The sequence below is a fragment of the Cavia porcellus genome, unplaced genomic scaffold (assembly GCF_034190915.1).
Source record: "Cavia porcellus strain 051 isolate PalLab524CR breed Dunkin Hartley unplaced genomic scaffold, mCavPor4.1 scaffold_3, whole genome shotgun sequence".
Taxonomy (NCBI): Eukaryota; Metazoa; Chordata; class Mammalia; order Rodentia; family Caviidae; genus Cavia; species Cavia porcellus.
In genome coordinates, this window is record NW_026947486.1 from 97,120,168 (window position 1) to 97,146,580 (window position 26,413).

Here is a 26,413-nt window from a genome sequence, read left to right on the forward strand (position 1 = left end):
TAAGGAAATAAAGATGTAAATTAATTAATCCTTAATCCTTAAGAATGTGCATTAATATTTTATCATAGCATTACTTATCTCACTGTGGTTTATAGCAAGCAACCACAATTCCCATCAATAAAGGGGGTTGGATTTATAACATATGAAAAATCCACATTACTAAGTACAGGGTAGCTCATAAATACTATTGGATTATATAACAAAAATATGTTATTGCCATGGAAAGACAATTATTACTATATTAAATGAAAAGGCAGAATAATCCATTTTTGTAAAAAAGGAAATATATAACTGTGTAGAAGCAAGATGAAAAGTATTCAAAATATAGTGATTATCCCTTGGTGTAATGAACCTGGATCACTTTATTTTCCAGTTTTTCTTTATGGTTCCTCAATTTGTCAAAAAAATATAGCACTTATTTGTGTATTAAAAACTTATTTTTAAAAAAGAACATGTGAAATAATTTGCTCTAATAATTTCAAGGAATCACAGTAGTAAGGAATGAATAAATAATGCACTGGTTTCTAGAAGTCTGCCTTTAAAAATAGATAATAGTTTCTAATGAATTTATTGATTTTGATTTAATGCACAATGAAAATTGCATTTAAAGGTAGTCTCCTAAAAATTAATTAATGACTCCTCTGTGATTTTTTTTTGTAGTAGGGACCAAACCCAGTGATGCATTAATACTGAGCTACATCCCTTGCCCTTTCTATTATATAGCTTGAGACAGTCTCACTAAGTTGCCAAAGTTGGCCCTAAACTTGTGATCCTCCTGCTTCAGCCTTCTGAGTATCTGAGATTACAGACACATACCACTGCTCCTAGCGTTACTCACTACAATTCTGTTTACTGTACGCATTTATCAGACATGTCTTTTCATCCACTTAAGTGAATATTAGTCCTAACAATATCTAATCAAATTCCTATACCTGGATCAAATTACAAAATCATTAGAGTTGGTCAAGGAAGTGCTACTGTAACTAGATGTGAAAAATGAATGAGAACATTGCCCTTTATCAGAGTATCAATAGTTATCATTTATCAGGTACTTACTATATACCAAGCAATATGGCAATTGCTTGACATAATTTTGGCTTATTTTCACAACTTCATAAGGTTGTAATTATTATCCTTTTTTGTGAAAAGGAATTATGTAACTAGTGTACAACAGAAGTAATTGACTTCAAGATTGTTTTGACTCTAGAGGCTGTATATCCTGTCATTTTGACTTCTGTCATAATATCAAGCACAAAACTCTACCTAAGGAGACATAAGGCCATATGAATGATTCTCTAACTAGTGAATTAGCCACTGTGTTGAGAAAGAACACATACCATAGCAATGAAGGAGAAAACACAAAATTTAGAATTCAGCGTTCTTACAATTCAGCTTTTTGGGTCAAGCAACTCTGCTATGCTAGTTTGCCTAGATTACCAAATTTCTCTTTCTTATTTTAGTGTTTATTTTTATTAGTACATGTTCTAGTACATGATATTTACATCTATATTATGGAGTGTATGTACTTAACATACCTTAAAATATTTTTTCTTTACTTCCTTTCTCCCTCCCTCCTGACCTTTCTTTTTACTTGTAATTTTAGGGATTGAACCCAAGAAACACTGAGCTACATCCTCAGTCCATTTTTAATTTTTTGAGATAGAATCATAATAAGTTACCTAGGCTACCTGATCTCACAGATTTCCTGCCTCAGCCTTCTGAATAAGAATTGGTTATGTGCATGTGTCACAAATCCTCAGTCAAGTTCAATTTCTGCATGGGATGTATATGATCTTTCGTACATTTGCTTGCTATATAAAAGACATTTAATAAAAGTTTGCTCTTCTTTACTTCTGTTTATCATGGATGGATGGCAGAATACACAAGAGCATATGTGGGCAAGCTGATGTTGACATTCTCATGATTCTTGTGCAAATTTGTGGTACTGAACCTTGCTCACTTTCACTATCCTCTGGAAAGAAAGGACAACCAGTAAGCCTGAGAGTGATTAGTCAGAAGCAAAGAACAAAGCTCAGAGAAATGTAAGATACTTCCGTCTCAACAAGCAAGCATCACTCCACTCTCCAGATATTTGTGATCTTGCATTTCAGTGTATTTTAAAATTTAGGAAGCCAGGGAAATAGCTCAGTGGTAGAATGCTTGCCTAGTATGCAGAAGGCTCTGGGTCTTTTCTCTAGTACTTAAAAAAATAAAACAAATAAATAGTGTAGGCAATACGTTCTACCTTTCTATTTGGTCATAGTGATATTCATTTACAGGGGAGAATTGGAAATCTGCTTCTGTAAATACTACATATTTTAATTTTGTGGAAGTGTGTGCATCTTCATTCAAACATTTCTTATGTATGTCTCCTTAGATAACAGTGGCATCTTAAGTGAGTAGACACAAGCTGTATTCACAGACCTAGCTACAGAGAGCTCATTCCATAACAAAACTCATGTTAATCAAATAGCTGCACATACACCTGTACTACAAATTTCCAAGGCCTACAGAGGAAAAGCGCAGGTTCTCAGGAGAGGGAATTGAGTGAACCCTGGTGTAATCCAGTGATTCTATTTTAGTCAATCAGGTCCAGAACTTCAACCAAAGGAGGGAAGCGTTATAAGCATTCTGATTTGCTTTGAATATTTTTGTTCTCCTTTTTCTCCTAATGCAACTCAATGTCTTAGTTAGATCCAAGTGCTATATATTAACTCATTCAGACCACTAGGGGACCACTGAGAACCTATATACTGTATAGTCTTAAAAACACACATGCACACGCACAGGGGGAAAAAGAATACAAGTGTTACAAGAGGTTATCTGAAAGTTAGGAATTATGAGTGGATGTGTTAGAGCATTTTCAGGTTAATTGTAATTATATCAACATAAAGTGCATTAAAATGTATATGTGACAGTTATGTGATATTCAATATGGCAAAATTCTATGTCATGTGCAATTATGTTTATAAAAGTACAAGAGGAAATAATAAAAACAATGGCTATACATTTAATTACTGTGGGCCAGCACAGGGCTGAGTTCCTCACAGGCTTTATCTGGTTAAACCCTCTTTATTCCGCAACTCAGAAAAAAGTGACTTGCTCTTAGGGGCAAAGAGAAGGGCACAGCAAGACTTCCACTGAAGCCAGAACACATGCTCGCCACAGTCTGCCCTTCTACTTCCTGCTAGGCATTTGGCCCTTTTTAAGTGGGAAGGCTGAGTGAGAAGTGATTAAGTTAAGTCAACAGTCCAGAAAGACTGATATAATGTGAATGTGAATTTAATGGAGGAAAATATGTGCGCTGATTTACCTAACTCTCTTACCTGCCCTTCTCTTTGATCAAGATCACATCGGCCTGGAGAATTCATACAGGCAACTTCTTCCAAGAATCTCTACCTCTAGTCGAAAATAATCCTTTGCCACCCTACACTCACATACAGAGGCAGATTTCTTGTGGAGCTAATGAAACATAAGCTCCAGGGTCTTGAACTTGTATACTGCCTCCCAGAAGAGCCACACACCACTTTGTCTTCCTTTTCTTAAAAAGGGCCCCAGTTTGTGTAAGCTTTTAGCTCCATAAAACCTGGATCTAGCCTTACTATCCATTGAAAACTGCTGAAGGTTTTCTTGCAGCATGTTTCTTAGGAGGCTTTGAACCTATAATAGTCATGCATAAATGTCTTAGCTTCTGTATTTTGAACTACTTGAAGGTAAGTGTGAAGTATTTGAATGCCCCAAATACCTACCTGCCTTCAGATATGCTAGATGTAGCAAGTGTTTTCTAACTAAAATACAATAGGCTTCCCTTGTAAGAAAGCAGGTTGGACCTGAGAAGACGGCCCATGACCATAAAGTAAAATACAAGGAGACTGCGTAAAACATGGTAGGTAAGGGCACAAGTGCCAGAGCTATCCTTCCTGGGTCTGATTCTTGTCTATGCCATCTATTAACTGTGCTACTTTAAACAATTTACTTAATCTCCCTAAGTCTCCACTGCCTCAGCAGTGAAATGAGGCCATAAATGTACCAGCTTCATGGGATTGCTGTCATGTTGAAATTTAAACAAAAAAAACTAATAATACAAGTAACCACTGTAGAACAGCAAACTTTCATTGCTCTCTGACTTAATACGTGCTCAGAAAGGAGCTGTCTGATCCTCATTCAAACTCTGACTTTTTCACCACACCAGACTGCCCGGCCCCAGCCAGATTCACTTGAACCCAGTCCAAATGACCCCAGAGTGTGCACTCCACTGCTGCACTGAAAAGCAAAGCAGACTTAAAGGTATGGAACTCACTTGTGCTGTTCCTGGTGGTCTAGATGGGAGCTGGAGCCTGAAACGGAAATCAGAAGGCCCCAGCATGTGATAAATGAGATAACTGAGCCCCACAGGGGATGGAGGAATGCAGGCAAAAGTCACAAGGGAATATGACGGAAGAAACAAGGTTCAGAGACTGACTGAAAGATGGGGTGAGGGAGGAGGAGTCAAAGCTCATACCACAGCTCCTGGAAGCGTCTCAGGGTAGACAAAGGAAAGGTGTTTTTAATTTCAATATTGCCACTTCCAGCTTTGAGGAAAATTGTTTCTACCTCCGCGCTACTGACAGGAGAATTCAAATCTCTCAAACATATGCTTCATTACTCCCATATCAGGTACTGCAACTCAGTGAGACAGAAAGAGGAGGAGGAACATATGTTTTCAGAAAGTAAACAAACCCCAGTGGGGGGGAGGGTGAAGTGATCATTCTAAGCAAAAGCGTTATTCTTTTTGGAAGCTTCTAGAGGGCAGGGACAACATCCTTTCATTTGCCTGATTGGGGTCCCTAATGCAAAGGATGGGCAGCAAGTTCACAGCCTTACTGAATCAAGGGCTGTGGGCTGGAGTAAAAGATTCATCTGTATCTGCACAATCTTGTCACCTCACGGCTGGCTCCACACCAGTCTCTGCCCACACACAGAGTCATTTTCTAAGCTCTTTTTATTAAACAGTTTTCAGCCTAATGACTGACTTTTCTAAATCAATAAGAGGGCACAGGAAAGGTTTGAAACTCCCCCAGCCTCTGGCTCAGCTAAAGCCACAGAATTTTTAAACTGAATTGAATCCAAAAACTCTTAGCTCAAAACTGAAATGACTTTAAACACTCGGTTTCCAGTTGTTTTTCCAATAGTGCTAATAATTAAAAAGAATTGCATTTTTTAAAAACTTTGTAACCAAACTATCTCTTTGAGTCAGCACCATAAAGTCCACTAATTAAAGCCAGCATCTTCTGGGCTCTGATGAGAAATTTACCCTTTTATAGTGGGATTACAAGAGTTTTGCTGCACAGATGAGTGGTTTGATTAATAATTTACATTTTGGGGGCTGGGGATTTAGCTCAGCGGCATAAGCGCCTGCCTTGCAAGCAGACAGTTATGAGTTCGATCCCCAGTACTAATAAAAAGGAAAACGACAAAAAAAATTTACATTTTTGAGGATAGATACCCTCACTTGTGGTCATGGTTAGCGTTTCTAAAGTTTTTCTATTCGGTTGAGTGTTATTGTCTTTAGCCCTGGCAAATGAATTGAGTACTGATTAGACATCAGTGCAATTATCCTCTCCTGTACATTAATTCCAACAAAAAGGAGGGGTGTGGCAGAATGGCTGGTCCTTTGAGTCCTGAACTCAACGGGAGCTTGGGCAGAAAAACTGTCAAGCCACTCAGGGAGAAAAATTGTGAAATGGAGAGAAACGTTTGAGCACTCACTTTAAACCCCCACAACATTACAAAACCTAAATTAACAAATGATTGAATCGCAAAAACATGTTTATCAACATTCAAGCAATTATTTAGCCACATATTAACTGTGAAGGAAAAAGGCTCTGCTTGAATAATGTCCCCAAACAGTTATTTCAAGCAGAAATGACTGGAGAAATTGCTCCGAGCTGATGGAGAAGGGTATTCTAAACAAGGTCAATTTTATTTAGGGAGACTGGGAGAGATGGGAATGTGACAGAAAAGAGTATAAAACTTCCAAGAGCAGATGGGAACAGAAAGCAGGGCAGAAAGCAACCGAAGAAGCAGCAAAGTTTGCCTCCTTCCCATCCAGAGGCATTTTTTCATCTCCTCAATAAGCAAGTGCAAGAAAGCAAACTTTGCAGCACTGGGTGTGGAGCTACCCTAAACTTAGACTCACCTTTTTCTTCTCTATGCCATGATATTGTGGACCAGAAAATGCAACTCAAATATGGCCTGGACACAAACCACTCTTCCTGATCTAACTGCTTATTTGTGTGTAAAATACACCAGACACCAGCCAAAAGAGAAACTTCTGGAAGCTAAAAAAGGATTGCTTCTAGTACTGTTGACGTTTCAAACAGTAAAGCTTCACACCCATGAGGGCATCTACTGGATACCTTTTTCACAGGGTCACTGGCCTAAGTACTCTTACCTGTGCACTGGAGCTATCTGTATGTGTGTCGTCTCTATATTGCACAGTCCACATAAAAGAGCATCTAGCTATGTCGTGTATATAGTGTTTATATGGGTCTCAAAATACTTTCACATGCATTGTCTCTAAGACAAAATAAGCAGGACTGGATTATTATCCCCATTTTACAGTTAAGAAAACTGAAGCTGTTAAAGAGTTTAAATCACCACCCCAAACCATAAAGTGCCTAACAGTGTGTGTACAATTAGAATTTAGATTATCTGACTCCAAGTCGAGCATTTTTCCTATTGATTTTTTTTTCCTTTTTTTCTATTCCAGTACTGGGGATTGAGCCCAAAGATTGCTAAGCTACATCCCTAGCTCTCAACCCCACCTTTTCTTATTGAGGCAAGGTCTTGTGAAGTTGCACAAATTGGCATAGAAGTTGTGATCTTTATGCTTCAGCCTCTTGAATGCTAGAATTATAGATAATTGCCATGTCTGGCTCTTTCACTGCTTAAAAGCACCAAAAACTATTTTTAGCCTTATAAAATGAAAATATTAGGAAAAAGGAAATGAGCATAATTTGATCTTTACTTACTGATTAACAACTAGCAATACAGACATTAACAGTTAGATCTAATATATCATAGGAACTACTAAGGCACATAGGGATATGCTTATCTATAAATACCCCTGCCACAACAATTAATGTGTTGTTAAACGTACTTTTATATCTTCCAACCTTACTGTCACTTGTTGCTTCTTTCTGCTCATATGCACCTGCTCCTAGGAATCTCCCACAATCTTTCTCTTTAACTGTTTAAGGGTTTTATGTGTTTTTCTTGCTGGAAAGCAAGAAAATGAAGCCCGTAAAGAGCACGCATTAATTCAGAACAGTAGCTTCAAGCAAGGACTCAGAGAGCTCTCAGATGAATCAACTGTACAAGCAGGAGCTCCACGGTGTTTTGAATATAACGTGATTTTTACTGCTTAACTATACTATTCTCCCTCTCTGATAGAAAGTTCAAGTTGTAGAATACGTAGCTTCCAGTAAAAGAATAATGCTGCTGCATCCTGAAGAGTCTGTTTTTATTCCAAGTCACTGGTGCCTCAGGGAGGACTAGAATCATCCAACATACAGAAGAACCCTAGACTCATCCTAAATATTTCCCACAGTAGACATCTTAAGAGTCATAATGGAATTCTACAAAGAAAACAGAACTCAAAGCTTAGATACAGAAGTACCAAAGATATTTTAAAAATTAGAATTCTATCTCATTTTTCTTCACAAGGACCACAAATACCACCACTTCATCTTAAGTTTTCTTCATCCCAAGTACACTAAAAACAAGGAAATCTCTATCACATGATGGCCTGAAAAATGAGTTTCCTCATCTGTAAAGTGGCGATAATTACAGTACAGACTTCATAGGACTACTGGGAAAATTAAATGAGATAATTATGTAAAAGTAAGCATCAAACATTAGGCACTTAATAAATATCCACTATTATTATTATCATTATCATTATTACAAGGTAGAGGAAAGGAGATGCAGAAAGGGAAATCTACTTCTAGTGGAGTTTTTCGAAAAGAATTAATTAAGCAGAAACAAAAAACGATTGTGCTGCCCCATTTTACTAAGCACATCTAAGTAAATTAAATTTAGGAAACGAGGCAATGCAAAGATTGAAAATAAAGGACAACTTTTTAATGCTTCAATCATTATCAAAACAACATTAGCATGAGGGTACTCCAAGCATTGTAGCAAAGGGCCCCAGGCTCATTTATGAGGGCAAAGGCTTCTTGCAAACGAAGACATAAAATCCAAATCAAGGCAGTAAGGATTGCTCCTGGAACTGTGCACATATTTGCAGAAAGCACTCACTGCTTAAATCCCTTCAGTGTGGACTAGTGAAACAATCCTAAAGAGATTGTGGGTCTACGCCAAGATTAAGATAAGCTTCCTTCAACTTCGCGTGGTTGGAAAAGCTGCCACATTCAATTTCACACAAAGCAATAGGGTAATTTTGTCAATAATCTGGTCTACCAGGTTGTTTTAGGGGAGAAACAGTAATGCCTCTCTGTTGCAATTCATTCAAATAATAAGCCATTATAAGACAAAGGAAGGAAGTAGGTATGCTGTTTTCATAGCAATTAATAATACACCATCTTATAGAGGTCTCCAGTTTTAAGTCTTCTCTCTCCAAATGCTTATCACGCAATGGATCTGTGGGTAACGTCTCTCCAAACATGACACAAATTGCTTAAGGTTTGGGGTCATGATTTATTTTTTATAGGACTTACTTTTTTAAGTGAAATAGGAAAAGTAAAAGAAAAGTGAACATAACAAGACAAAGAATAAATATGAATAGTGACAAGGTTGGATGTACCAGCAAGAGTGAGTTTAGATATCATTTAGCACCTCCATGTTCGTTGGCTAGTCCTTTGGCCGTAGTGTTCTGATGTATTCTCACAATTCTAGAAAGGGACGTTTGTGTGTGTGTGTGTGTGTGTGTGTGTGTATCAGACAAAGAGACATAGAACTAACAGGTATTGTCCTTGTCCTCAGTTTCTACCTACTGTGCACTTGATAAATGGTCACCTGCCATGTTATAGCAGCCATGACCTGGACTCTAATCCAATCAATCTATCATCAGAACTTACTCTTTCCTAGTCTCACATTGTTCCAGCTCTAGAAAACACAATATATAAAGTACAGGGCTGGACAGAAATATGAGTGCTGCCGGGCATGGCGGCACACTCCTATAATCCCAGCACTTGGAAGGCTGAGGCAGGCAGATTGTGGTAAATTCGAGATCAGCCTGGGCTACAAAGCGAGCCTAAGCTCAGCCTGAACGGCATAGCAGGATCTGCTTCAAAAAAAAAAGGAAATACGAGTGCTAATACTCACAGACTTTCAGTGGAGAGCCATGACAGCTACTCTGCATCCTAGAGTACTCATGTCATCACTCTCCCACGCCCTTCATCTAGGTAATCATGGTGCTTAGATAACATCTGGGGGCCTTGTTATTCTAGAAACTGAACAAATCACTAATATTTCATTCTAAAAAGGCATCTGGATACCGCAAAGTATAAGATGCAGATCTCCACTTCAACGCAGTTCTCATCACTTCTTAGCACCCCATTTTCAGCCATTAGATCAACTCTAAACCAATCTAAGAAGTACAGGAATGGTATATATATAAAATCAGCTTAAATTATTCATTCTATCACCAAATTGTTAGTCTCAATCAACTCTTCACAAGAGTCTGGCTGCATAAATAGATTAACAAATACTTTAAGATTATATAATGTACTTCATATAATCAAACTAACATCCCCTGAGGCTTTGACCCAAGAAACTTGTGAATGTATGTTTTATTGGTTAATGTGAATAACTTTCTTAGCTAAGTATTTTGTTATAACACACTAAATAAGCTATAATCAACCCACCTAACAATTTAGAGATTAATTCTTGTAAAAGTGCCATAAATCTTAAGCTTTACAACATTAAATAGTCCGAAGTGTTATTTTCTTGTTTGACACCAATCCTCTCTTTGCAGGACAAGAAAGTGACAGCCGATTTTGGCTGCTTAAAGAAGGATAGCAGTCCCTATATCTATAGCTAATTTTTCCACTCAAAAGAGGCAACCTAGAGAGATAGTTAAAAGCATCAATCCTAACAGTCCAGTCACTTGGGTTCAAAGTTTGCTATCATGATTTACTTAATAATTATATGACTTTGGGCAAGTTATTTAATTATTTTGTGTCTACAGTTTTCATCCATTAAAATGGAGATACTCATGCTATGATCATAATGTACTACAAATATACTAATAAAATTTTTTAGGTAGGTTAAATAATAAAAAATTTAAATGGGGATAATAATAGCTACTCATAGTGTTAAGTATGAAATCAATTAATACATGTAAAGCCCTTAAAAGAGAACCTAGCATCTAGTACTAGTTAAGTGCTTCTTGCTATCACTACCAGCACCACTACTATCATCGGCCTTATCATCTCTAGCTAGGTCTTGAAATTGAGGGGTCCTCCCTATGCAGCTGTGATGCTGCTCTAAATTAGGAGGGACAATGTAACTGACTGCCCATTTTGGTAATGCCGGAATAGCTTGCACAGTCACACATAAGCATGATGCGAACTGAAACTCAGAAGGAGGGGAGAGGCAACCACTCACACAACTGGAAAAACATCTGGCCAACAAGCCAGTTTCTCCCTATCAAATGGAAATGGTCCTAGTGGTCTGAAGGAGTTTGTACATATTCTACAGGTATCTAATTCACCCCTGGAGAAAAATGGGCTTGGAATTCAAGGAAATTTTGGTTTTTTAAAAGCCAGTGTTATGGATTAGCAGAGATAAATTACCATTTAGTCTTTTTGCAGAGATTTATACCCTTCACATGCAGGTAAACAGTCTGTCCTTGGTCAGTGATTCTTGACAATGCACTTTTCCAAAGACTGAAATAAAGCCTCTCTAAAAACTGCTTTTCCTTACCAGAATCTTAAACTGGGAGTTTTTTTTTTTTATATGAAGTATTAATGCTGATTTGGTATTTTGTAAATTTCAGTTAACACTTGAAAGCCCTATGCCCAAATAATGATGGCATCATGCAACATATCTAAAATGACATCCCGAACTCACCTTGGAAAACTGCAGCATTCTGAATAATTAAGAACTTGAGCTCCATACTGGCAGACTGAAGCAGTTGTTCCATGTTCAATCGTGCCGTGAGTTGGTATTTTTCTTCCATCTTTCTTGAGCAGCATGTTGGGCCCTTTGGGAGACATACTTGCAAATCTGATCCTGAAACAAACAAGGTTTTCATGTTTCAGTAAGCAGAATCTCTTTCTGTCTCACACACATGCACGCACACAAAAGCAAATGGCAAAACAGTCCATTTCTTTTAAAATATGGTAAAATCCTGATTATTTAAAATTAGTGTTTATCTCAATTAATCCGTTTTCCTCCAGTTGTTCTTGTAACTGATTATTTTTGAGTAACCATCAGAATTAATTGCCTAGGTTTGACTCAGAAATTCTGCATAAACTAATTTATGCAACAAATACAGCCAATGAACACCAATATTTGTCTGTTAAAAGATCAATCTTCACTCCTATAATTTATTTTTCCTCATCATGATTTATGAATAAGAATACAATCAAGAAACATTATTTTAAGATTCCAATTCTTTCCAAATGAAATATATGTCCGGCCAACTATGTTGCTTTGCAGAATAACTAATCAAAGCATCAGTATTACACCAATGCTATGTTTTGTTGTTTCAACTAAAGGTCTGGAGCAAAATGCAAGTCACTCAACATCTATTTATTCATTCAACAATATTTTATGCCAATCACAATGATTATAACAATGTACAAATCTAAGTCCCTGGGCTCATAGAGTTTACATTCCAGGGGGAAGTAAACAAATGAAAATATAAGCATGATGTCAACTGATGATATGCATTATAGAAAAAATGAAGGAAAGGAAGACAAACTGTGGCACATCCATACGATGGAGCTCTATTTAGCCATAAAAATGAAGTACTGATACTTGATACCATATGGATAAACCAAAGCTAAGTGAAATAAGCCAGATCAGAGAAAAGTGTACACTCTTCAATTCCATTTACATCAGTACAAAACAGAAACTAACGCATACTGAGAGAAAGCAGGTCAGTGGTTATTAGGGAGAGAAGGAAGGCAAGAAGGGGATCAGAAGGAAGGAGTTCAAGGTTATCAAGGAAACTCTGGAGAATACTGTTATGTTCATTATTGGTATTATAATGATGATCGAATATAGGTAAATGTCAAAATTATCAAACTACACCATTAAAACCTTGCTTACCATGTATCAATTAAAGCTCAATAGTGCCATTAAATTTTAATTTTTTTATAAAGCAAGCAAAGGGGCCAGGGATTTAGCTCAGCAGTGTAAGTACCTGCCTGGCAAACATGAGGTCATGAGTTCCATCCCCAGTACAAAAAAAAAAAAAAAAAAAAAAAAAAAAAAAAAAAAAAAAAAAAACCAAGCAGAGGGAGATAAGAAATATGGTGAAATGTGGTTGTGGCAAGGACTTGTCTGTTTTTATAAATAGGCCAAGGAGACTTTTTTCATAAGGCAACAAGAAACAGCAAATATTAAACTAATATTAAGCCCAATCTCCTTCGTTTCTGCAACTCTCAGTTGTTTGCTAGTGTTGGGGATTGAACCTAGGACCTCATAGTTGTGAAACATATTCTTCTACTGTGAAACTTTTGTTTTACTCAAATTTTCTCTTCAATAGTCATTTATTGAGCTCCTTCCATGGTGACCATGAAAATGTACACCTCAGCTCTCCTGCATTGGGGAGTAATTGATTATTAGACTCAAAACCATGCTGTACAAGGACCACAGTCCCCAGGGCCCGCTCTCAACCAATGACTGAGCACCGCAAAGATACTAAATCCTGTGAGACAGAAGACTTCATTCACCAGGAACTCGGCCTGGGGGCTCCCCACCAATCTTGCCAAAACTTTGTAAAATTACAGAACAGTGTAATGTACTCAACTTTTCTTCCTTTCCTTTCCACTGCACAGAAATATTACCCACTCCATCCTCCATGGCTCATGCAGCCTCCTTCAGCACCTTATCCATTTGCCTTCACAAATATTCCCCCAGTTGGGCTGGGGATTTAGCTCAGCGGCATAAGTGCCTGCCTTAAGCAGGCAGTCGTGAGTTCAATCCCTGGTACCGATAAAAACAAAAAAGACAAAAAAAAAATATTCCCCCAGTAAATCTACTACAAATCCAATTCCATATTGTATTTAGATGCTAATCCAAGTGGTACCTGCTTCACAAAAGACTGAGTCCAACATAACATTTATATGTCAGCTACTACACTTTATGCTAAAGGGACAACTTGGAATGAGAAAAAATTGCTGTCTGCCCCTCATGGAGCACACAGTCTAAAGGAACCAACAGAGGTACATACATAGTCATGCAAGTGAGCATAGTAACGCAACATACCTACATAAGAGGATAAAATGTGCATATATGATAGAACTTTCCCAAAGTCTTCTACAGTCCTCAGGAAAGAATCATAAATCCTACTGAAGAAAGTTCTGAAAGCATATTTAGACATTTTAGACAGCTTTTTGAAAATTGGGTATTTTAAATAAAGGAAACTAGTTATTCCTAAGTTACTAGAAAGTTTCTTTCTACTACTACGCTACTTGCCTAGGAATTCCAGTTTGATCAGGCCCGTAACATATATATCTAATTTTTCTTCTCTTATTTTCTTAATTTAAGAATAAAATTCGTCAACTTTGGCCTCACATGACATTATTGGGTACTGACTGGAAGCTCTCCATTCCCCCTCCTCAAGGGAGCTGCTGACAAGAGTAGAAAAAGAGACCACAGATAATACATATCACCAACCCTAATCCAGCACTGCAATTTATGGTACTGGACGGAAAGGTAGTATTTAATGTCAAAATATAATTTGGGGTCTGGAGACACAGAGTTCAGATTTATCTCCTAGAAACGTCAATGTCATATGCAAGCCTTAAACCAATTTTAAATGTGGTCTGAGCTTTAAAGGCTTTATGATTATCTTCAGAAAATAAAAAAAAAAAAAAAAAAAAAAGCACAGCCGGTTCAAGCTTACTGTGTTCTTTCTACATGAAGTTACAAAATGTAGTGCTATTCTAGGAGTAGAAACCAATGCAGTTTACTGGACCAAGAAGGGAAAGGGAAAGAGGCTCCTTGGGGAAGAGTGGCTAATCTAAATTTAAAACAAGGTTGGGTGGGACACACATGTAGTTACGGAAAATTCTATATAGCAAATACTTCCCCATATACCAAGCTCTAGTCCATTTAACAAAGTTTTTGTTGTAAATCAAGGCCTAAGTAGTATGTGTTTACAGAAGTTTATAAATTAATTGTTATAGATAAGATCTTTTGTGTTTCTAAATTTGGTGATGACTTTCAGTTTTCTAGAACTGGTGAGTTTATCTGGCAGAATGGGTGGCTCTTGTAACTGTTCCAATTTGTACCAGTTCTAGCCAGTAGGAGTTACAAAAGAACAGGCCTAAAATCTATTTTCCATGAGGTGTTATGAGTTGCTAAAATCTAATTAGGTAACAAACTGTTTTCCAATGTACCTCCAGAAGTTTAGGAATTACTATGAATCCCTTCCCTCTCGCCGTTTAGTCTGCCTTGATGTGATCATTCATAAAGTCACTGAGAGCTTATATAGTATATCTCTTCTCTAAGATGGTCAAGTCTCATAATTGTATAAACAACTATCACCTCCATAATCAAGTTAACCAAAAATATTTAAAGGACTAAAATCTTGAATGAGAACTTTTCCAAATTTATTATATGTGCAGCCTAAGTGAGCATGAGAACTTTTCAAAAAACATGTGAATGTCATGAATAAATATATGCCATATTCAAATATAAATGTATATATAGCAATATTTACCTTCCTTTAGGTATCACTGCCTGACTGATCAATAAGCCAGTACAACTGAGGTAGAGGCTAACAGTTAGTTTATGGACTTGCAGAAATAAAACATTCATAAACTGGTAAGAACTCAGAATTTGCAAAGGAGAAGAAAAATACATACCTAAGTGAAAATATTTCATTTTAAGTAAGTTTAATGTAACTCCCTAATCAGCTTTCAAAAATCCCCACAAACTAGATGTGGTGGTGCATCCAGCACTCAGGAGCAACTGAGGCAGGAGTTTGACCAGGAATTTGAGGCCAGGCTGGCTTACATAGCAGGTTCAAGGCCAGCCTGAATTACATAGGAAAACACTGTCTCAAAAACCAAAATAAAGCAAAAAAGATCCCCACAAGACAGAACAGAAAGGTAGACATACTTAAATAAAACTACAATGGTGAAATATAGCCATACCAAAAACATGAACATTTGCATGAAAAAAATAAAACAGGAAGACATAGAGAAACAAAATAGAATCCTCATCAACTGAACAAATGGGATAAATAAAAAATAAAACCAAAGGTAAATGACTAAAGAAGTGCTCTGAGAACTTCTATACAGTTGTATGAATAAAAGCCAATTCAAGAAGTACCAAGTAATCAACAAAATACATGGTAAATAAATTATTCTTTAAGTATATGACAGACAAAAGGAAGTTAAAGGGAAGTAGCCCTTTTAGAAAATAGAAAAAAATTGTGGACCACACTCATCAAAGAGGGGTGCTTCTATTTTTTTTAAATGGAATTCAGTGGGGAAATGGGAAGAAAAGCAATATAGCCTAGGATAGAGATAAGGAGAAGACTTAGTGATTGCCTATTCAAATAAGCCAGAAAGGTTCAGCTTTTTAAGACTTAATAACTTGCATTCCCAGATGCTAAAAAAAAAAAACTGAAGTCATTACAGAGCAGCTAGTTCCCATTTATTTCGAAGGATTAAAAAATACCTTCATACTATAATCTCTCCCAGATTGTAAATTCCTGAAGAATAAATGACTCCCATCTCCTTTGGGATGGCCTGGCAATCCCATTCAGCCCTGCTTGCATACTGTTGAATTAATGAGGGTGACAGATCAAGAACACTGGTAAGAACTCTGTGTCTATCTGTATCTAAAGAGAGGAAGTAAAGAACAGATAATCCTGGAAATTTAGCATCTGCATGCTTAACTTTGATCTTGGGAAAATATCATAAAAATCAATGCCCAACAGCTTGAAACACATAAACAAAGGCTTTACTTAAAGGAACTATGAAGGAATGTTATTTCTAGCTCTTCTGAGAAGATGCCTGGCTCATGCATTGGGCCCAGTTCAGAGATCTGTGACTGAAAAGGCAGTATTTGAACTATGAAAGCTGTCCTTCTGGGGAATGGCTCCCATGTGTACTCCAACTTGGCATCTTCATGAGTTGCCTCCCTTCCTGGAACTAATCACACATGTTTCACAGAAAGTTCTCTTCGGATGCATACTCTTACACTAGGGGGTCTCTTTGGGCTTGATTACCTATGGCCTAGCCTTCCTGGCCCTTATCATAGACTCTCCCTTGAGCCCAGCTCTTACACTTTGTCAGCTCCATTTAAAGACCGGATTTTTAGATTGTCCCTGGTTTTCCTTAGCCAACTCTGTCAGGACTGAGACTTTAGTTTTTCTTGGCTGTGAAATTCTAGGCTCGTCACACTCACTTGGAGACTCCATTCTGGACCTGAGCCCTAGCCGTAGTTGGAAGAGGAACATCAACAATGTGTATGTGTCCATTCTACTGGAGTTTATTCCCAATCAGTCAGTATGAAATCCCTAAAGATCAGCAGCATCCTAGGCACCAGTGAGCAGGAAAGAGCAAAAGCACTTGGGGCCCTCAGGTCAAGCTGCTTACAATTTAGCTCTCACCTTGCCACCTGCTAGCTGAGCAAGCATGGGTGGGTGACTCAGCCTCTGCATCCCTGTCTGGCCTTGCGTATAAATTGAGATTACTGATAGGTCTTACTTTATAGGGTTATTGCAAGGATTAAGTGAGATTATGCATGTAAACCTCTTAGCCTTTATAATACAAAGTAAATATTCAATGAGTTAATTAAAATTAAACAAATAAAAAAATAAATTCATGATGAAATACCAGACTTTCACACCCCGAAATAGCTAGAGAACAGTTAAAGTTGGTATATGGTTATGTGCCAAAATACGCAGTAAATTTTCTGAAGTGATGGAAATAGTCTATTTTGGAGTAGTGGTTCCATGGGTATACAGATTTTTCAAAACTCATCTCTTACAATGGGTACATTATATTATTTGTAACATGTATCTCTATAAAATTGATTTTTAAAATATGCAACACAGATACTATTGGCTAAATAAAAGAATCTGCACCAGAGGCTCTAAGGGGTCAAAGATATCTTCCAGGAAGACATGGGGCTCAAGCTAAATCGCTTAACGATAGGAAGGATTTGGAGAGGCCGAGAGGTGAAATGTGTCTGGCACCAGTGGAGTAGTGCGGTGAGGCCAACCTTCCTGGGGAATATTTTGCTTATCAGGTAAGATAGGCCCACATCTGAAGGGGCGTGACTGCAGGCAGAGTCCTGTAAGCTTGACCCGGGAGGGAATAATGGACCACTGGAGATTCTCAAGTGGAAGCATAATATGATGAAGAGTGCTGTTTAGGAAGATTAGTCATGGGCTCAAAATTGGGAAATAGACTAAATAACCCCTCAAGGTCACTAGCAGTCCTGCCATTCTCTTAATTACCTTTATTATGTTCTATATGTTGGTTATTGTACTAGACTGCAATTTTAGCTAATGACAAGAAATTGTCAAAAAATCACATTAAAAAGCACATTAAAGAAGAGAAAAAGTATTAATGTAGACCTTGATCCTTATACTTTGCTAAGAGCATATTCAAACAGGAACAGAAAAGAATGCATTGTCAAGGCTGAGTAATAATGAAAATTGAAATCTTTTCCATATATATGCATATATGATGATTTGACACATTTCATTGCCGAAGTCTGCTTTTGAAACAGCAGATTTTTTTGCTAACAAAGGTACACTGTGTTGAAAATAGTAACATAAAATTATCATTAAAGTAATGTGAAACAAAAGAATTAATGACACCCAAAACCAGTTGCTCCATGACATAGGGAAAATAATACATGCCTATTAAAATTACTCAAAGCATTAAGTACAGGTTGCTGTTCTAATGAATCAAAAAGTTATGTCAGGTATTTTTAAAGGTTCTTTTTAAAATGGAGGACGAGTCAATTTACTATTCCAAAATATTAACTACTTTCCTTAGCATGTAATAGTGACTTGCTATTAGAACACCACCTTTTCCCCTAATTAATTATTATCTAAATCAAATCTTACACGCTCATTAATTTCTCACTAATCAAGATAGGAATACAGATGAAAGAAATGTGTGCATTTGCAAGCAGTGGGGAAAGTGATGATTGCTGATGGAGGAAATCATTTTAGGGAACCCAGCTGAAGGTTACCCTCTGTTATTTAACCTGAAAGAACATAACCTTGCAGAGGGCACAGCACACAGGTATCAGGAGTTCAGACTTTAAATCAAAGACCATGCCTGGGGCCACCACAGTCTCTGCTACTGTAAAAGGCAGGCCAAAATATTGCCACCACACTGGAGTTCTGGGAGTTTACAGCAACCCTGGAGATAAGCCTTTCTCTAAGGTTCAAAATTAAAGAATGAATTACCTTTATCTCTCCTGCCAACTGTCAACTGCCTATCACTTCATGCCTGCAGAAGGTTGAATCCCCAGATCGCTACACTTTCCCACAAAGAGGTTCTTTCTAGACCACCTTTCCAACCAGCAGTCAACATGTGCTCTGGGAATACAAATTCACTGATTATATTCAGCTTGCCAAAGTGGTGAATGATTCATTCATCCAACATTCTACTGAATGCCTACTTTGTGGGCCAGGGACTATGCCCAACCCACAGAACACAATAATGAACAAGATATGCTCTTTACCCTGGACTTTACAGATTGGTCTAGGAAATGAACCCCCACACTAATTAGAAACCTCACTCTGGACACCTTATTCAACTTCATCCGCTGCAGCCAAATGTCACTGAATCCCCTGATTCTGCATTTTAAGTGTCTCTCATCATTTCCTTCTTCTACATTACTTCCCTTTACTTGGGCGACATAGCCTCCAATCTAGTCTTCTTGTGTAGTATCTTCACCCACACCCCAGAGAGATATGTTTAATGTACATTTCCGATCAAGTCATCCAAATTCCTAAATAAAAGCCCCCCAAAATAGAGCAAGGCTACTGTGGAGTAAAAGTGGGTGACACGTTCAGGCACTGCCACGAACCTGGCAAGGTCAGAAGGGAAAGTAAAAACAGAGAGTTGCAGAACCATTGAGAAGAACCTAACTACATGAGTCCTCTACAAGATGACTCCTCCTTTGCATATGGATCTTTGGAGTGGATTTTCAGTGAAGGAAATGTTCACAGGAAGAGAAAGACACATACTCCAAAAGCTTTGTGTCATTTGAATTTGCATGACACTCTCTACTCTTTGTAGATACAGCATACTTGTTACACTAACTTGACTCACAGCTGTATGCCTACTCAACACTAGATTTAGGTTCCTTGAGGGAAGGAACCATGCCTGACTCATCTCAAAGCACTGTACTTGGGCTTGATGACTTTCCCTTCTTGCTTGGAGATAATGGCTGAACTACAACAGACTTCAACTGTGAAGAAACCAGGCCAGATTAACTAACACTACTAGAATCACTTTTACAAGAGTGGTAGTATTTACACATATACATGCTCAATCATTTTGATGAGAAGAAAGTCCCTAATAAAATGAATACTGGTTAGAAGACAATGTCAGTCATTCTGGAGTCAAAATGCAGTATTTTAGTTTAAAATTCTGCCAGAAGAACTTATGCTAAGGTAATATTTCTGTCTCCCCTAGTCACTGCTTCACTAATTATTATTCTACTCAGAGTAGTAGTTAAGATCTGGCAGGCTGGGAGATGTGTAATTTTATTTTTCAGGTACAATTTCCAAATAAGTAGACCTGAGGCATAGCTGAGAATTTCAACACCCTAGTCCCATTCTAAGTGCCAGGCCTCTCCCTCTGCATAGGAAATCACATCAAGGCGAAATGAGTTCTTTGCTATCCAGACGAAAGCATTGTTACCTGCTCTGCTACACTTCAGCTGTGTGACTTAACTAAGTGCCTTCCCAAATCCAGTCCTGTTTTCCTCTAATGACTGGGCTAGAGAGTCAATGCTTTCCAGTTGTAGGTCCATCAATGATCACTAAATCCATTTCCAACTAGGTGACAGAAGGACATGAAGTAGCAGAAAACTAGCTTCCTGCCTTTCAGAAAGGCTTTGTCAGTAACACTTGAGTACACATGAATGCGGGTACATTACCAAGGCAAGATCAACAACCTGGGTTTACGGCACTGCATCCAATGTAATAACCACATGCCTTTCTATATGTCTCTTCATCTCCAGAGGCCAATTAACGACACAGAGCTTCCTGATAGGACAGCATGTAGTGGGGCAAAGGGAAGGACTCTAAAATCAGGCAGAGTAGGGTGTAAACCATGAGCCACTGGTCACTAAACAGCAATGTAATCTCAGGCAAGTTACTGAGTCTCTAAGCCTCAGCTTTGTTATCTATAAAATAGGGATGACAGCACCTGCCTCTCGACTGTGAGGATTAAATTACACTCTTATTTAATGTTTCCCAAATACATTCCTCCATTTCCTGCTTCCCTGTTTTACTCATGCTACTCCTCTCCCTAATGTGCTCTTCTCCTAGCTTGAGCTATTAAAACCTCATCTATAAAGTCTCTCTCAAATGTCTCTTTCCTAATGTTTTTCTCCCTTCCCCTCTAAACCCTATGAGCTATCATCTCAGAATTTGCAGCACACTGTGTACCTCTCTAATACTGTGCTTTGCAATCTACTGTTTAGTTGTTAGTTTTGAGTTTCTGTGAGCCAGAACTGTATTTGGCCAACTCTGTATTCCCTGACATGATTAAGAGACTGATAAACAGTAAACACACAGATGCTTGTTGAATTAATGAACAAATGGTTAACAAAAAGAGCCTGTTTCCTATTACACATAATAAGCTCCCTGTCTCTTAAAGTATTCAAGCATAATTTGAGTAGTAATATCAGAGATAGCACAGAAGGAACTCCTGTACTAGGGAAGCAGCTGAACCTGGTGACTTTAAAATTCCTTTCTCAACAGCTGTGGTGGTGCATGCCTACAATCCCAGCACTCCTCGGGAGGCTGAGACAGGAGTTCGAGGTCAGTCTGGACTACATAGTGAGTTCAAGGCCAGCCTGAATTATATAGTGAGACTTGTCTCAGTGCCCCCCTGTGAGAAAAGATTCCTTTCTCTATGTTTCTATGAAGACCATGCTCTACCTCACACCAAGATTGTCATTGGCACACTCTGATACTGCATTGGAAAAGAGACACCCCATGACCATAAATGGTAGAACTGGTCTTTTGGGTTACAAGCAAACATGAGAGCATTTCTTCAGAGAATGTCTCATCTCTGACAAATATACATTTATCATTTTGCATGCAAGTATTGCCTAAAACTCAGTAAACCTAAACCTAAAAGTGAGTTTCTTGCTTCACAGATGTTTCTGGTTTCCAAATTTTCCTGTTGCTGATATTTCAGCAGATCCCAAAAACTAGGTGGAAAGTTGCAGTAAATTAAAATGCACCATTACCTTGTTCCTACAGATCCTGCAAAAAGACTTTTCTGGTGCATGATAAACAGCAATTGCCTCCCTATGGCTAAAATATTTGGAAAAATATTTTATTTCTGTACCAAAAAATGAATCACAAGGTAAGACATAAAATCCATACTGAATAATGTTAACAGTCTATTCTGTTTCATAATGCATTTGCTAATGCAATGCGACTTGAGCAAATCAGTCTTAATTCCCAGGTTCTCAATTTAGTCATCTGACAAATGGGTTACTACTCACTTGTTGATGGACATATAGGATGCTTCCAAGACTTAGTTATTAAAAGTTGTGCTGCTATACACGTGGGTATGCATGTGTCACGCTTTGGAGTTAACACCATCATATCACATTCATACATAGTCAAGAATAGCTGAACCAAGTGGGATTGCTATTTTTAATATTTTGAGAAATCGTAATACTGATTCCCACAGTAGTTGTACTACTTTACATACTCACCAATAATATAGAAGCATTATTTTTTCCCTGCAACTTTGCCAACACTTGTTATTACTATATTTGATTTTCTTGACAGTGGCCATTCCTTTCTGGAGTAAGATGGTATCTCAGAGCTTTTTTCCTCAGTGTTTTAATTTGCATTTCTCTAATGGCCAGAGATGTTGGTTATGTTTTCACGTATTTATTAGTCATTTGTACTTTTGCTTCTGAGAAATGTTTACCCATGTCAGTTGTCATTTTTTGATTGGTGTTTCCTTTTGGGGGTCTAATTATTTCTGACTTATCTGCATGTTCTACATGTTAGTCCTCTGTCTGAAGAATAGCTGGCAATTTTTTTTTCTATTTTGTAGGTTGTCTTTTCACTGTGTTGTCTGTTTCTTTTGCTGCGAGCTGTTTAATTTGATATGATCCCGTTAGTTGATTCTCAGTATTATGTCCAGTGCCGTTGAGGTTTTATTCAGAAAATATCTGCCTACACCTATGTCTTTGTCATGGTTTATGTATGTGTCCTCCAGGCCTCATGAGTTTGCATTGTCCATTGGTGATGGTTCATTGTATAGTGCTTGGATTGATGGTGTCAGTGCTCCACCCACATAGGGGTGGAGCCAGGATGTGATGTAATGGCAGGAAGAAGGTGTATCTTTCTCTTTGCTGGTTCGAGTTTGCTGCTGGCAGCCACCATGAACTGTGGCCCAGCCATGCCCGCCTGCCTTGGAGCCAACTGAGTGTGGACTGAAACCTCCAAAAACTGTAAGAAATAAACCTTTCCTTTCCCAACTTGGGCTTCAGGTATTTTGTCTCAGCTACAAGTAAAAAGTAACTAAGACAGAATTTAGTACCGAGGAGTGGGGTCCTTTGCTGTGACTATATCTGACCATGTTTTAGAAGAGGCTTTGGAAATTGCTTGTGGACAGAGTTTGGAAAGGTTTGGACATGTCGCCTGGATGCATAGAGCTGAAGCAGCTTAGGCTGTCCTGTAGAGGAGATTCTGGTCAGAGCTGCAGAGACCAGAAGGCTGATAGCTTCATGGTAAAGACCAGGCTTGGGAGGCTTCTGCTGGGAAAAAGGACTGCATTGGTTGTTGGACTCCACATGATGTTGTGTTATGGCTTGGCAGAAAGTCTGTCTACATTTTGCTCCTGCCCAGAGACTTTGCCTGAGACTGAGACAAAGGGCAATGGACTGATTAATCTTGAAAAGGAAATTAAAAAGCAATCGAACATTGAGGCTGTGGCATGGGTATTGTTGGGGGCTTTCAGTCAGCTTTATGTTTCAAATCAAGAGCAAAGAGCCCAGAAGGATAATTTAAAATGCTATGAGTTTGGCCAGAAGGAAAATTCCAGGAAGGCTGTGGCTGGTAATGACAGAGTTGAGATTTTAATTCCTGAGGAGAAACAAAGAGATAAGAAAGATGGCCCCGGGGCATCCCAGGAAGCAGGTCCCCACCCTGTGCAGCCTCAGCAAAAATAAAAAATTTGCTCAGAGGGAAAAGCTGCAGAGCGCCATGTTCCAGAATGGCAACAGCTGCCACATGAGGTTCCAGAATGGTGGCAACATAGAGAAGCTTTTTCTCACCATCAGGTAAACAGAGCCCTGCAATCCAGGCAACTGACCCCTACAGCCAAGAGAGAAAAAAGCCTGGCTACTGCTCCAACTAGCAGCAAACCTTGGCGGCATCCACAACATGCTGATTTTAGGTGCAAGAAAAATGCACAAATTCTGAGGGCAAGACGGCTTCCAACTCGATTGCAAATGGCCTGGCTGGCCAAGCAGTGTGCCCCTGAGAGGGCAATTTGTGAAGATGTAAGTGTGAAGCCAAAGGTGCATTGGAGTCCCCAGAAGTTTGGAAAAGCCAGGAATGTGGATGACCCAAGGGAAGCTGCAAAAAGCAAGCAGAGAAGATTTAAGAGAAAAGCTGTGGGGGTTGAAATCACCAGAAGTGCCATGGGGGTGGAATCACCCAAGCTTTTTAAACTTGCAACTAGTTTGCTTCAGATGCTGAGCATGGAACTATAGGACTTAATGTTTGTTTTGCTTGATTTTGGACTTGCTTTGTTTCTGATGCTTTATATTCCCCTGTTTGTAACTTTTGGAATGGTAATGTTTTCTTGTGCCTTTGCATTTCAGAAATGGTTAACTTTGTTTTGCATTTGTACAGGGGGTTACAGTTAAGAGTTTGCCATAGATCTTGTAGGAGACTTGGGACTTGGACTGTTCGGCAATGCTGAAACTTAGGACTTTGGCAACTGTTGGAGGTGGACTAAATGTCTTTTGTATAAAGGATGTACATGAGTCCTGGGGGCCAGGGGTGCAATGTCATGGTTTTTGTCTGTGTCCCCCAGGCCTCATGAGTTTGCATTGTTAATTAGTGATGGTTCATTGTCTAGTGCTTGGATTGATGGTGTCAGTGCTCCACCCATATAGGGGTGGAGCCAGGATGTGATGTAATGGCAGGAAGAAGGTGTGCCTTGCTCTTTGCCAGTTCTTGTTTGCTGTTTGCAGCTGCCATGAACTGCAGCCCAGCCATGCCTGCCTGCTTGCCTTGGAGCCAACTAAGTGTGGACTGAAACCTCCAAAAACTGTAAGAAATAAACCTTTCCTTTCCCAACTTTGGGCTTCAGGTATTTTGTCTCAGCTACGAGTAAAAAGTAACTAAGACAGTCTTCAAGAGTTTTACCTGTTAAATCTTTCAGCAGATTGTTTTTGTTTTAATATTTTACATATATTAACATTAAACATGTTTTAATATTGATCCCTTTTGATTTTGGCTTACTACATGATGAGATGCATTACATTCATTCTTCTGTATGTGGTAATCCAATTTTTCCAGCACTTTATTTACTAAAGAGGCTTTCTTCCAGGGTATGTTTATGGCATTGTTGTCAAAACAACAATGGCTGAATATGCCTTGGATTGTTTCTGCTTCCTCTATTCTGCTCCTTTGATCCACATGTTGTTTTTGTGTCAGTTCCATGCTGTTTGTATTACTGTAGCTTTATATTATAACTTCAAATCTGGAACCCTGATGCCTCCTGCATTGCTGTTGTTACCCAGGATTATTATGCTATCCTGGTTCTCTTCTGGTTCCATATGAATTTTAGGATTGTTTCTTATACATCTGTGAGAAATGCTGTTGGTATTTGGATTGAGACTACATTGTGTCAATATATAAATTTTGGAAGTATAGCTACACTGACTACAATGGATCTGCCTACCCAGGAACATGGGATATCTTTCCACGTTCTAGTGTTCTCTTTGATCTCATTATTCAAAGTGAATGTATAAAGAAAATGTAATACTTATACAAAATGGAGTACTACTCTGCCGTAAAGAAGGATAAACTTGAGGCAGTTGTAAGTAAATGGATGCAATTTAAGACCATAATTCTAAGTGAAATATATTAGACACACAAGCATAAGTATCACATGGCTTTTCTTAAATGAAAAACTCAAAATACAAATTAAGAGCAAAATGAAAGAAAATAGGAACTAAGGAAATGGAACAAGAGTTAAAGGGAGAACAGGAGTTGGGTGAGGGGAAGGACCAAAAGTTGGAAGGAGCAAGGAGAGAGGGGAAGAATAGTACGGATAGCTCTGGTAAATTGGTATGTTGGTATGATTCGAGAAGTCGCAACAGTATCTTTTCTGCAGTAGATTGAATAGTTTCTCCTAGCCCCAACTTGTAAACGGACCTTATTTGGAAAAAGGGTTTTTGTAGATGTGATTAACTCTAAGCATGGAAATCTTATTACCGGATTATCTCAGCACACCTGAAATCAATGATGTGTGTTTATAAGAGACACACAGACACACATAGCTCTGTGAAGATGGAGCTAGAGATTGGAGTGATATAGCCATAGAAGATAAGCCTCCAGAAGCTGGAAGAGGCCAGGGAAAACTCTGTCCCAGTGACTCTGGCAACCCCTTATTTTGGCCTTATGGCCTCCTTGTGAGAGAATAAATTTCAATTGTTTTTGTTTTAGTGCTCCTGGAAATCAAATGGATCTTTTTGAGATAGGGTATAACCAAGTTGCCCAGGCTGGACTCAAAATTAACATCAGCCTCTCTTGGCCTCCCAAGTAGCTAGTATTATAGGCATGTCACACCACACTCAGCACACTTCAGTTGTTTCAAGCCATCAAATTTGAGGTAATTTGTTATGGCAGCCCTAGGAAACTGATACAGCTGCCTCCCCTCTACTTCACCTAACAATGTCTACCTACGGTTGTTTACATGTTTCATCAAACATCAAGGGTGAGATACGACAGTCTTTAAACCATTTTCTCAAA

At 38.4% G+C, this 26,413-nt stretch overlaps 1 protein-coding gene across 1 annotated transcript in view; it reads right to left on the reverse strand.

The window, feature by feature from the left end:
• Gpc3 (glypican 3) overlaps positions 1-26,413 on the reverse strand; it is a 410,090-nt gene that overhangs the window by 362,670 nt on the left and 21,007 nt on the right. The window contains exon 2 of the mRNA XM_063246437.1: positions 11,077-11,238. Coding sequence (XP_063102507.1) covers positions 11,077-11,238 — 162 coding nt within the window. The remainder of the gene's footprint in view (positions 1-11,076; positions 11,239-26,413) is intronic.